The sequence below is a fragment of the Neopsephotus bourkii genome, unplaced genomic scaffold (genome assembly GCF_033783945.1).
Source record: "Neopsephotus bourkii isolate Nb327-2 ecotype Australia unplaced genomic scaffold, CSIRO-AGI_Nbou_v1 NB_1020, whole genome shotgun sequence".
In the NCBI taxonomy this organism is placed as follows: domain Eukaryota; kingdom Metazoa; phylum Chordata; class Aves; order Psittaciformes; family Psittacidae; genus Neopsephotus; species Neopsephotus bourkii.
In genome coordinates this window covers 106,948-121,693 of record NW_026901509.1, presented here as the reverse complement: position 1 = coordinate 121,693, position 14,746 = coordinate 106,948, and the positions used below count along the sequence as shown (strand labels likewise).

Here is a 14,746-nt window from a genome sequence, read left to right as displayed (position 1 = left end):
GAAAGTTTTGGGAAACCAAGGTCTCAAGACATCATAACTCTAAGCAGTGCTCTCGTACTGCAAATACAGCAGCACTTACGTGTTGTAGCATTTGAATAAAACCAAGAAAAACCTAGATGTAAAGATACATATTTAAATTACATTTAGCTAGGAGAAATAAAAATAGATGGAAACTTAAGCAGTTATATGGCATTAAAAAAAAAATCTTCCATGAAGAACATCATTGAGGAGCTGTAATGAGCAGAGATAAATGAAACCATGAATATTCAACACGTATTCCAAAAGACATTTGATGTCTAAAAGTAATTTAACATTTTAACTGAAACAGAAACTTAACAGAAAAGTGCACATCAGATCCTGACCTCAAAGCATCTGATCACCTGCAATCAAAAAAATCAAGGAATGTCACAACAGGTTGCTAGGAAGACATGAGCAATGAAATACATAGCACAGCCAGTTTTTCATGGTTCCTCTTTGAACATCTACTAAAAACTGAACTAAGTAGGCTGCAGTTAGAGAGATCTATGCACATATGGAGTTATCAGATGTATTCCAAAGGTTACACTGTGGCATTCTTTGAAAAACATAAATAAAAAATGGCAACACAAGAGAGAAAACAACAAACAGGTTTCATAACAGACCACAGTTAAGGAAACCTACCTACCCTGCTTATAATGCATAATTAGTTTACAGAAATCCCATTCTTAGGTTTTAAAAAATGGTAAAAGACTTTCTAGTAAGTTCATAAAATTTAGTAAAACATATTAAGAAACTTTTAAAATTAGCAGTTAGTAAGGAAATAATGTATGTAAATAGAGTGTTGGTATAATACTTATCACAGAAGTTTATTGATCCTCCTGAAACATGCTGTTCATGACAGGTACTGAACATTACTTCAGAACTTAAACAAAAAATGCTCTAGCATAAAAATACCAATGCTTTTTCATACTTAATTACTTTGCTGTGGGGTCCTTAATGGCTATCAACAATTACCCTTTTTCAAAGACAAAAGTTGCACCACACAAACCCCAATTATTTTGGGAAGAAGGTATCTCTCTCCCATAAGCACATTACATCATAATCTATCTGAGGAAGTAAGAGACCTATATTAATCTAGGTCTAAACTGTAAATATCGCAACACTCCAAATTTTCTCAGGTCTTAATTACAGCTAGACAATTTAAGAATATAAGATTAGAGACACACATAACTACTTCATCCAACATTTTAAGAGCTTCAGAAGACAAAAGGGAAAGCAATACAGCTAGACAATTTAAGAACATAAGATTAGAGACATACATAACTACTTCATCCAACATTTTAAGAGCTTCAGAAGACAAAAGGGAAAGCACATATCTACTACAAAGTAGAACTGTAATGTGTAGACACATAAAAAATACACACATACAAGCTCCACAAACCACTGAATACCATTGTCTCCAGCCCTCAAAAGCATCCTGACCTTAAACACCAGCTGTCCTATTAATTCTTTGTTCCCACAGTGATATATTTCCTACTCCATTTTAAAACACCTGTTTTATATTTCTACTTTAAATCATTGCTCTAACCACTCATTCTGTACCTACACCCACAATATACCACTGTTTTCCCAACTATTCTAATCACTATCTCCTCTCACAAACTCAGCCTTTTTTAAAAACAAGGCACAGTTAAACACAAATACTCAAAAATTAACTACCCTTTTAACTCAGCCATGAACTCATCGCTTTGGATCAATTGATCTGAAAAACTTATGGGCAAACTGGATTTCCCAAAGCAAGGCTCAAAACAACTCTACCACTTGGGAGTACTGTGTACGGTTCTGGTATCCTCAGTATAAGTAGGACATGGAACAAGTCCAGAGGAAGGCCATGAGGGTGGTAAGGAGGCTGGAGCACCTCCCATATGAAGATAAGCTGAGAAAGCTGGGGCTGCTCAGCCTGGAGAAGGGAAGGCTGCATGGAAACCTCATAGCAGCCTTCCAGTATCTGAAAGGGACCTACAAGGATGATGGAGGGGGACTGTAGTGACTAAACTTAAACAGTGGAAGTTTAGATTGGATATAAGGAAGAAGTTCTTTACTGTGAGGGTGGTAAGGCACTGGAATGGGCTGCCCAAGGAAACTCTGAGTGCTCCTTCCCTAGTGGTGTTGAAGGCCAGGTTGGACAGAGTCTTGGGTGACATGGTCTAGTGTGAAGTGTCTCTGCCGATGGCAGAGGGGTTGGAACTTGATGACCTTAAGGTCCTTTCCTACCCTAACTATTCTATGATTCTACAGTTACAGTGTTTGGGGTTTTTTGTGCTTGTTTGTATTAAAAGAGACAACAGGAAGAAAATGAGTAAGCCAGCCAAGAGCCAAGCAAAAGAACAAACTGCTCTGGAGAACTGAAAAATAGCATGCACAGCTAATTCTGGTGTATTACTGGTAGTCAGGAATTTATAGAGCCATATGACTTTACGACCAGGCAGCACAAAAAGAAGCTGGAAGAATAAAGCCTGGGATTAGAAAGAAGAAACAGACTGTTATTAAAGCAAAAAAATGTGTTTGTAACACAGGCAAATAGTAGTCAACAGTTCAAAGTGCATTTCTGATTACATGCAGCATTTTCCCTGTTTATCTGATGCTCAAACAATCCCTTTAAACAAAGCTTTCAAGGAACAAAATTTATAAATACAGCTCTATGATAATTAGGAGGAAAAGTTTAGAGTAAATTCAAGAGGGTTGGCTTTCTGAGGAATTTTCAGACTCTCTAGATAGCACAGGTTGTAGTAATGCCCCCAAAGACAGTTCCACCAGTTACCATTCAGAGATAAATGTAAAATCCTAATTATCACAACTTACACACACTGAAACCTCATATGGAACATTATCAGCAGCTTCTGGTGGCATAGGATGGCTTCCAATGCTCATTACAGGACAGTTCCCCACAGACACCCAAGGTAGGATGACTGACTGGATCTTATGGATCATATTTGGATCTGCTGTTGCACTTTAAAATGAGACTTTATAACAATTACAGCAATCACCTCCTGCTTTTTAGAAGGGTAACAAATATTAAGAAAAAAACTTCAAGTGAATTTATTAAATGAACCGTTATGTATTTACAATATATTTAAAATCCACTGGAATAGTGGGGCGGGGTGAAATCAGGCACTATCAAGAAGCTGATGATGATCAATGACTGAGACAAACTCCTGTTTACCTAATTAGAACCACTTATGAACAATAATGATGTGACTTAAGAATATTTGCAGACTTCCTTAGGATGAAAAATGGAGTGAAGAGAGGCTGTCAATTTGTACAAGTTTTAAGCTCCAATCAGTTTTCCCATGAGTACTACCTATTTTAAATGTTTAACACAGATTTATTTAGCTACAAGGATTATTGAGATGCAGCTTCAGACAAAAATGAAGAAGCAAGAAAATATTCTTAAACCTAACACTTTTCCTATATAAGATTTTTTTTTTCCTGTGTTATGCTATACTCTACACAACAGGACAGGATAATACTTTTGAGGTTTGGCACACTTTAATGGCTTGTCAAAAATGAAACATTGGACTGTGAGAAACCATTAAACAATGAATAAGGTACTTAAAGATGTTAAAACTCAGAAGTTTGCAGAAGTTTATAGAACACTACGCTTCCTAAAATTTTCAGCATAAGCCGTCTGGGAAAACACGCATCTTGTATGCCATCACAGGTTTCAATCAGCCAAATTCACCATTTGTAAAGAAAAGTAACTCAGAGGTTTATATATTTACATCAGTTTTAACATCAATTAAATCAAAATAATTTTAACTAATAAACTGAATTTGCTGTTTACATATTTCATGGAATATGTCCTTTCAGTTTTACAAATAGATGTATTAAAAAAAAAGCATCTACAAATTTGGCTTTAAATAGTTAAAATTACATTGCAAACCTTGGGCATGTAATAAAAGAACAAAGGCTACATTTCAACAGCATACCTATATTTTAGTATGCAACTAAAAATTAACTGCTTCTAGAAATACTAATTCTAAAAAGCTCTTTTAATCTGAAGAGCTGCCCAACTAGAAAGGCTACAAAGTATCAGCCTGTGTGATGTAGCATTGGTTATCATTGCTCCTGGTCTTACAGCTTCACAGGCAGACTTACACAAGTGCATACAATGTTGGTATTAAGTAGATAATGAATCACCCATGTGCAAAGACAAGCTGTAGAGTACAGACTGTCAATGTTACTGTAAATATGGCACCAATATTGTAATTTACTGTGTACAGCCACATCCCTGTGGTTGCACAGTCTGCAGTTAGCAGAAACAAAGTCTATGCCTCAATCTTTCAACTAGAAACCATACCGTGTTTTCGTGTACCTACTAAGAAGAGATTAAAAAATAGAGCTAAACAGTTTTCGTTTAACAGGGAGTTTACCTTCACCTCAGATTCTAGAAGATCTTTATATTTCATGACAAATTATAATTGATGCACATTATCTTTTTTTTTTCCTTTAATATTTACAAACAGTACTTCAAGATTTAGACAGCATGGAGCAAAAGAGAATTTAAAATGGTAACACATATTTTGCACAGTAGTTATTTCCTATGGAAAAGACTGCATACAATTACTTTTGTTTCTTTATAAAAATAATTTAAGACCTAATTAAAGAAAAATTGTAAAATTCAATTATTTCCTTAGCAAATTATTTATAGAACTAGTTCTATCTTCCATAGTATTCATTGAAATGGAAAACCTTCATTACAGAAATGTAATCTTTCTTGCATCTCTAACTTGATTGCTTTAATTCATTAGACAATTTAAGGCCTCTTATTTTAAGCAATGTACATAAAATACTAAATATACTTTTACACTAGAGTAGCAAAGATAATAGTGATATTTTTCCCTAATAATTTTCCAAACATTTTTCTTCTAAAATACACAAGTCTCTTAGAGTGTTCAAAATATCAGCAGTTCAGAACAGACTGCTTTAACATCTGCACATCACCAGGGTTTCCCCTAAGGATTTTTAAATGATGCCTGCCTGTGCTGAATAAAGTGCTAACTTGCACCTTGCGTTTCAAACTGTGTCCTGAGCAGCCATCCAGTTGGTACACCACCAGCTGAATTCCCAAAGGCCACTGTTCAATCAGGCTTGACTGCAATTATCATGTCAATATTTTGTGCTCCGATATGCAGATATGCACACATGCAAGCTGCATAATACCTTCTTCTCCATGGAATGTTGACTTATGTTCAATGTTCTGAGAATTTTTAATGAAACAGGATATTAAACTTTCATCAACTGTAGAAAATCACAATTATTTGACCTTAGGTAGAAAGGTATCTTACGCTCTATTATTCTGTCCATTTTATCGAGTGATAATAACTAGGGAGTCCACTTTATTTTAAACTCAGGTGACAAAATGGGAATGGCCTTTAAAAACACCTTAGATGTTTTTTACTTCCTCATTCTCTCCTCACTCTATTTCCTGTTAATTTGCATGAGAGTAAAGTGGTGAGTGGTTTAAGAAAGTTTCTGCAAGCTATCATCCTTCAAAAGATGAAAGATACAGTTTTAAAAATATTTTTCTATTTACATTAGCAACCTATATTGATCATTCATACAGCACACTCTTTTACATAAAAAGTACTTGTCATTTTTAGTACATCTGCATACTGTGTCAGTGAGGAATCTATGTCAACTAGTTTAATGTTTTTTCCACAATTTTCTATTCACAGGATGTAGCAAACCACAATGTAAGTTCCTGTGATTACCTTTCCAAAAACTCTTTCATTATTTCTAATTGCTTGCTCTTCAACCATGTTTTCACACATGCGTACACCTATGGAGGTGTCACTCCCCAGGAAGAACAAAATTCTCTCTTAACCACTGGCACTAACATTCAGGTTGCCACTGTTTCTTAGAGTGGCCTGAAATGATCTGTTCTTGCTCTTTGCTAAGCCTTGCAAGACAAAGCACACAGAATTTCGGTGTGGAAAAACATTTATATAAGGCAAGCTTGCCAAATGCAGCTATCTGCAAGGGTATCACCTAGTGTAATACAATCTCCATTTACATCTACCAAGTCTGTGGTATCACTACCACAGTTCGATCATTAATGAATCCTGTTACCTCTCCTGTACAGAAGAAAGGGGTCAGCTAGAAGCCCTAGAAGAAAATTAAGTCAGTTGACCTGTCAACTTTCCATGTATTGTAAGAGAAAAGTCTTAAAGGAGAGCTCTCCAAGTTTACAAAAATATTTCAAAACCTTTGATACACTCACCTGAACCCTAACTCTGAGTTTACACATGCATTTACCTGTAAAAGGTACTTTCTAACACTACTTTTTTTGGCTCATCATCAAAAACAAAAAAGAAAAAAACCTGTTTCAAAAGGCAGTGAACTAGAAATAGCATGCTCTTTATATAATACTGAGATCAATAGTATTTAAAGTAGCTGAAAAGTATACTAACATGAGTAGTACTTTTACAATGGCTTGTTTGAAAATACCTGGAGGCTTTTACATATCCCAAAGGCATTTCTCATTTGCACAGTAAAGATAATTTTTTGTTACATCTGAATATTAAAATGGGAATATAGTTACAGTTATCCAGCAAGAACTGCAAAGCCTGCTGAAAAGTAAAATATCATTGATGTATTACAGGAATCAACAGCACAGCCATAAAACGATACTAGCTACATTTTTACAATTTTAGGGCAGGCGAACTTCTATTTTGGGACCATGAAAGCACTTTAAAATAGCAGACAAATAATGGAAACCTACTATTAATTCCCCCTTATTTTCCCCAAATTATGCCTTCTACATTTGCCTGGTTTCTTTGAGAAAAAGATATTCATGAGGAATTGTCTAACGCTACAAATACAAATTACCTGACTGAATGGCTAGTAATGCCTACACAATTTCTCTTAATATATGTTTCTTCTCTTTTCTTCATCACACATCCATGGTGTACAAGGTTGATAACAAACATTTTGCCCTTTCACACCAGCACCTTTCCATTGCTGCCACTGTTACTCTCCTGAAGAAAGTCTGGCTGTTGTTTTCATCAATTTAAATACTGAAATCCACTGGACAATATTGTTTGGTTCATGGTATGTATGATCTCAGATAGACATGATCTCACTTCAGTTCTGTCTGCTTCTATTACGTAGATGGCTTCTGATCTGAGGAAGTCTGTAACAAAGATGTGATGGGCACCGAAGGTTTCTTGGAATTCTCTATGGAGTTTCTGGTGGAAAGAACAGCCTGAAAAATGAAGCTACGCAAGCAGTGGTGGCATCCATGACACAAACAGAAACAACAAAATGCTTAAATCCGTTTCATTCTGTTTGCATCTATCTCAAAATCTCCGAGAAAGCCAGGGCAAGATGGAAAATGCTACCAGGTTGGATACAACCAGGTTGTTAATATAGATGGGAACAAAAAAAAGTCTCTTGAGACTTTAACTGGTTTTTATCTCACTTCAGTGTAACTTTTCAGTTTTTAATTCTTGACTGATACAACCAAGTAAAATACAGCAAAATAGGTTGTGACCAGCCCAGATCTCTCAAGTGAAATGTGTGATCAACACAGATCTCTCAAGGGAAATGCTTCAGGAATCATTTTGCTTATAACTCTTATTTGGTATGCCATCTCTTCACCCTCTAAATACACCTGTTTTGCCTAGATTAACAAAGCCAGAAAATCACTTGCCCTGGAGTTTTCTGGACAGCAGCTGTGCATCCCCTGTAAATCTAATCAACGTATTAAAACCTAGGTAAATTGACACTATAGTCTATTTATATTTTATTTATAGCTTTTTATGCTTATAGATTATAAAAACAAACAAACAAACAAACAAATCCACCCTGCTATACAGTAAGGAATAAGCCAAAAACTTTTCTGAAAGGATGAGAATGTGAATAGGTACAGTCATGAAAGAGAAGCTACAGTCATGAAAGAGAAGGAAAAAATTACGGCAAGTTATAGGTGGAAAAAGTTAGGAGAGAAAATATGAGGCTGCAATTTGGTTTTTCAGAAGATTCACAAGCAAATCTGCACTAGAAATTATTTCCAAAGAGGCAGTTAGACTGTTCTCAGGCAAAAGAGATGAAGTCATACCAATTAAAGGGAAAAACACGTGTCAAGTCAAAGCAACCCCAAAGTTCAAAGTCATGATTTATAATAAAACTCCTATATACTGAATGTGTTTTAGCCAAATCTATTCCAGGATTCTCTGGTGTAATGCTAATACCTAAAAAGATGCTGTAGAAGCAATCTGTTCTTTCATTATTCCACAACTCTGAGAAGCATGGGAAAAGTATGATACAGATGCATAGCCCTGAGTTCACAAGAGGTGTTCTAAAGCATTAGTGTTTTTCTAAAAGAAGACAGCACAAGAAAAACTATACAAGCACCTTAAGAGAAGTATGTTGCCACACACACTGTCTGGAACAGTACCAATCACCAATCTACACAAAGTGCAAAGCACATACAAAATATACCTTCACCTTCGTATAGAATAGGCCATTACTGTACATCACATTTCTGTAGCAAGTCTTTTGATAGGCTGAAGATGACATTATTAAGAGAGTTGCACAAACATTTCTTATCACTGTAAAAAAATTCAGCTCATTATCATGCTTGCAGCCATCAAGGTGGTATCTAAGAGAACCACGTTCTTTGTATCAATTAGGATAATGCACACACAATTACCAATTTCTGTTCTAAATAAAGCATAAAATAGTTTAAAGCAAGGGGTAACTACCAAGCATAAAAATATTCCTAGACAGGAAGAAGGATAAAAAAGATGACAGACTGCATCCTACATAGGCATACAATTCAAGAACTCCAAGTAATCAATTGCATTCATCATTATTTAAATGCATACTTTCTAACATCTCTATGCTTCAATTTGTCCTAATATCCTGATTATTTTTTATATGCAACACAAATAAAAAATGTTAATGAGCCTGAACACCTCTGTTTCTACCCTATTAAGCTTCATGTGAAAGAGCAAAAATTTTCCATATTGTTCAGCTACCTATAAAACATAGCTAAGACAAACCAATTTTTTAGGTTTTTCAATGTTCTTGTGCTTACATATTTGTAATGTATCTTTACATACATTAAATACTATATTTATATACTTTAAGCGGTTCTTGCATTTTTTATGTTTGAAGAAAGATATGTAAGTGCCCTCTAGTGCACTTGATAGTGTACTCTAAGTGCCCTCCTGAAACTATGACCAAATTTTATCATGAAACAAGTCAGTAAGAATGTGCATTTCAACATAAATGATGGATGTTGTTATTCTGTTCCTATGTCTCCCTTGTGTATTAAAATTACTTCCCAAATCACAACATGCAAGCAACATGAAAGTAATACACTGTCCTAACAGACAAGTTACTTCTCCCTGCAGGTCAGTGTCCCATTACAGAACCAGAAGTTATTTAACATAGCATTGGTGAACACATGTGAACTCCCAGGCAACAGCAATCTTAAAACAAGCTGCATGTGCTTACACCTTCAAGTTCTTCCCCTGGATACAAACGCCCTATGATATTAGCTCTAGCTACATGATCACACTTTATTTTTGGATAAAATTTTCATTAGCTTTATGCATAAAGGACTTTATGCTTCATGCAGAAAATGGGACAACACCAAAGTGAATCCACTCCCACCTGAAGAACTTAACACTTCAATGCTTCCAGGAGTGGAAGAATGTTTACGGATCAAGACCAGAAAGGAAAGATACAAACAAGCAAAACATGCCTTCCAAGATCCAAGCACTGAAGAGGAAGCCAAAGGAGACTCCTGGCTCTATGACAAACTTTCCAAGTAATGTTGAGAAGCCATTTAAAGAAGTTAAAGCCCATTTAAAAACAAAACAAAACCAAACCAAAACCAAAACAAACCAAACAACAAACAAACATTTATTTTTTTTAACAGCGAACTCATGGCACCCTGAGAGACAGAACAGACAAACCTTTTGACCATAAGAGAATCAAGTGCTTGAATTCTGACACTCGCATTACGAACTTATTCCCATTCGCCTTCTCTCTGCCCCTCAAAAATTCTGAATTTGTAAATATTAGCATTCTGATCAATCACATACTGTGATTATTACCTAAAATTTATAGCAATCAGATGATAGTATGTAAGTACCTTGAGGAAATCATCATTAATATCCTCAGAGGAGTAATAATTTAACTGCATAGTCATTTCTTCTGTTACCATGTCTTAGCCCTTTAGCTCCTTAAGAATGTGGATAAACATCATTTATGTAAGAAATTGCTATCCAACATTTATGACACCAAAAAATGTCATCTACCTCCTCTGGCTCTTTCAGTAGAAAAACATAATATGCAGTACATTTATAATTCAAAAATTTAATTCAACTGCAGCACAGCAACCACAGTGAGAACGTATCTGAAGTATACTTCAACTTATACCAAAAAATGGCAACTTGGAACATATTCTAGGTACTCTTGACAAATTTTAACAATGAAAATTTTGTAACATATTTAAAAATATAAAGAATATATTATTAGCAGAGAGAGGGGTTGTTTGCTTTTGTGTTTAGTATCATATTAAATCAATGAAACTCACCTTTCCACCACCAAGCCGATAGCTTGAGTAAGATCTGGTCTTGACACTTGTAGACGTTTCCACAGAGACCACACAAATTCTTTATCAGCCTTAGAAATGGGAAAAGAAGACAAAAAAACATTAAATGTATGCTACACTTTTTATAAGCAAGTTATACTGTGTATATTCAAAAGACAATTACAAAAAAAAACCTATTCTAGTAAAAATTCCCTACAAATTACTCACTGCCCCGTAAATAAAAAAAAAAATTGCAAACAGTTCCCTTAATAAACAGCTTTAACCAGAATTTTGAAGGAAGACAAAGACCTTCAACGAAAAGAGTATGCAATGTTACATAAGGCAGCCGAAATCACCATTATTCAAACAAGGCTGCCTTTTGCTGCATCAATTACTACTACTTCTAGCAGCAGAAAACAATTTGTATTAATAAACACTGAGTCTGGAATACGTGCTTCAACATGATGTTACAAACTAAAACCATATACTGTGATAATTGTATCAAAATATTGAGGGATGGGGGAAGAGTGTGGAAATCAGATGACGACTAGAAGAACAAGAAGCAAGCATACATACTTAAACCACGAACTGGACTTAGGACCAAATCTGCTAAAAAGAACCTAACATAAAATTAGATATTAAAAAGCCAAAATCACCACATTGGTAGCTAGGTCTGTTCAACAGGAAAAATCATAGGAGTGCAGCTTTTACTAGCTTTTTGAGTGTTAAATAGAATTTGCATGAGGGAAACACATGACTGAAACAGAAAACCAATGCTGTTATAGCTATCTATTTCCCTGCTTCCTTCTTATCTCAAGCTTCTGGAACCTAATCTACTAAATTATCTCAGGGATCATCAGTTAACCAAAACCTATTAAAATCCTCTCATTTCTGCACAACTCTACCTTAATTCTAATTATTAAATAAAACAGAAGGACCGAATTCCTAACTTCACCTCTGCTGTTTGTGTTTTCATAGGTTTGCAACTTCATTTCTTCTTTTTTTGATTCCTCATTTTTTAGAATAACAGACTGCACCTTTCGTCACAGCCCATCTAACACACAAAACAGCTCAACAACACTATAGTCTGACAGATCTCACAAGAGTTAGTAAAGACCACATACTGGATGATCAAAGCAAATCTCAAGAGTAGAAACTGCTTTTCATATTTCTGCTATCTTTGCTTTTCATTTGCTTCCAATCAGTTTTGCCTTCTAGAAAGCAGACTTGAACTGTACAAGCAATACCAGTTCCAGCACATAACAATCACGTCATCTTAATGATTCTCTTTCTTCAGAAGACAATAACTATCTTCAATATGAAATCAAAAGAGCTCTCTAATGCTAGCAGACTTTTGTCAAGATTTATCAGTATACTGAGTCTAAATTATTTTATCAAGATTAATACTACAGTATAACACTGAACTACAGATTTAACAAACTTTAACAATAATTGCAGAAGAAATAGGACAGATGGTTGTACGTATTTTCTCCATGATTTATGAGGAAAGCCTCAAAGTGTGCCTTTTTTTTAAAGTTCTGCTCTGTCTTTCAATTCAAATTTAGAAACGCACATTTTGAATTTTAAAACTGCATACAGAAGCAAGGTAATGCTGAATGAGCATCCTGAATACAGGGAAACATATAAAAAACACTGAGCAAATGAGAAGTGAGGCATTTTATGTGTGTTGGTTTAAAAAATGTCTTCCTCTTTCAACTACTGCAATTTTGAGTTTACACAATTTATACTTTTAAATGCCATCAACTTTTTCAACCAACCAAGGAAGGAAACTTTATGGAGTTTTAATGCCCTATCAAAGTACTGCTGTAAACCCAGAAAAATTTACCTGCCTACTGTAAGAATGCACACAACTGACAAATCTGACTAGCTTTCCAATTGTGTTAGAAAGTAAATAAAACCAAGGCTCTGGCCACAGAGATCCTATAATTCAAGACTATATCAGCTTAAGCAAACCTCGACTGCAGCAGAGTTTGTCTTTCACAAAATCAGTGAAATTTCATCTAACTGCCTTTGTACAATGCACGCAATTTCTATAGTGTTGACATTGAGACTTAATTTGTTGCATTTTCAAACAAAAGCAATTAACAAAAGGCTTTGTATAGAAAGAAATGGAGAATATGCTGTTGTTTAAACACACCTGAAGGAAAAATAATATTCTTCTAACCAAATTCTGTTACCAGTGGGACTCTTTTCAAAACCAAAAGTGACCCTGCCGTGTGCAAGCAAACAGTAATTAACTGGATTACAGTACACTATAGTGCATGACTACATTCACTTTTTAAAGAAAGGTAACAACAGAACTGAGCCATAAATCACATAAATATGAACTCAAATGACCTTTTATCCTTATCCAAGTCTTTATTCAGGAGAAGTGCTAAAAATAAGTTCATTTTCAGCTATGAATTAAGTTAAAGGACAAAAAGTAAGCATCATATTAATTAGGTTATGCAGTTCAGGCCAAAGAGATGGCCAGCTACTTTTTTTTTTTTTAATTTGTAAATTACAGCCTCTCATTGTGTGCTATCACCTTATGACATCTTAATACCCTGGATTCTACGTAACCAGATTGAAAGGCTATAAAAAAATGTGCACTTCCTTCATGTGGTCTCAAAAAAGTCACCATCTCCTGAAAAAGCTTTACCATGCTGCCTGCCTGGAAAGTCACAATGTACACACACTGTGAACCAGACATTACCTGATCCTTCCGATGCATAAACAGAATTCAGAATATAAATGTTTTTTAAAACCGATGCAGGCCTCCAAAAAGCATTAGTATCTATGCAGAACACTGATTCTGAGTAATTTTAACATCTCAAATTACCATGTATTTGTGCTGGGAGCCCAGCAAAGAAAAAACACAAAGCTAAACAAAACCTCACTAAATAATAGCAATGGGAATGTGATTTCTTCCCAATTATTTATAAGGACAGCAAGCTAGTTGTTCTTCACTCTAAATGGCATCACTTGTGTAAGGAAATCTTGAAACCATATTAGAGGAATAAACCACTAACAAATTATGCATAACTAATTTCAAAATAATTTTAATTCAAATATCTCAGCTAATCAGAATATGAAGAGCAAAACAAAACTGATAATAGTGCTTGAATATTTTTTATATCTTTAATAAACAATTCACTGTGCATTTTTACATTAAGCTATTTAAAAATCACTAACAAATTATTCTAATGGCCATGCAGTCACTACAGCACAGAGAAGTCCAAATATAACATTGTCAACAGTATTTCACCTGCAAAAGCTCAAAAATCTTGAGTCAAACAAACTTTCTGATGCTGCTTTATGAGCTCACTAGCTTTGTTGAGTTCAGTTTTGTTTACCAGTTTAAAGATTCAGATTTTCTTACCATCATGCTTCCTTACCTTTTCTCTTTACTGTCCTCTATACAAGACCATATAAGTAGCTGTTGGATTTTCTGCTTACTTGTTTATTAGAAAAACTGAGACACTTAGGCTTCCGCATAACTCCAAAAAAGCACTATCAAGTATAATGAGTCACTGCAAGCGCAGTGCTGCCTGTTATTGTACCATGCAGGTTCCTACACACTCCAGGTTGAAGCTGGAGAACACCACACTGCATCAGAAGACAGAATAGTGAACAACTTGCAGATACATACTTCTAAGCACACCATTTTTCCATAACAAAAAATAACAAACAGGGACAACTAATATAACATATACTGAATAATTCCTAATTAATAAATTAGATACAGATGTATGTACAATAAACAAAAAGTTAAATGTTCACATTCCTCCTGTAACTTTTGTTGAGTATGCAGTATTGCTGAGTATTGAGTCTCTGACAATTTAGTTTCTACCTAAACTTTGCCAAGTCTCCCAGAAATTGACCTTGTGATAATATATAAAGTTTCAATGAACATTGGTCTTCCTAACAAGAACACACTCCTGCACAAATGATCTCTTTTAATTGAATAAGCAGTTCAGATTAATTTCAAAGCACCTATTCCACAGACTACTATCAAAGTTGCTCAAGGAAGAGTAAAATCAACTCCAAGTTGTACTTATGTCAGTGAAATTGCCACTTCTTACATAACTAAGTTCTGCAATATTTCTACCTGTACTGAAACAACAGCAGATAAAGTAGGAATGAAAAAGCCATCCT

General features: G+C 34.9%; 1 protein-coding gene across 1 annotated transcript in view; it reads right to left on the bottom strand.

Moving 5' to 3' along the window:
* Window positions 1-14,746, bottom strand: part of CNTLN (centlein) — a 190,513-nt gene that overhangs the window by 160,576 nt on the left and 15,191 nt on the right. Inside the window, exon 2 of the mRNA XM_061360342.1 lies at window positions 10,592-10,680. Coding sequence (XP_061216326.1) covers window positions 10,592-10,680 — 89 coding nt within the window. The remainder of the gene's footprint in view (window positions 1-10,591; window positions 10,681-14,746) is intronic.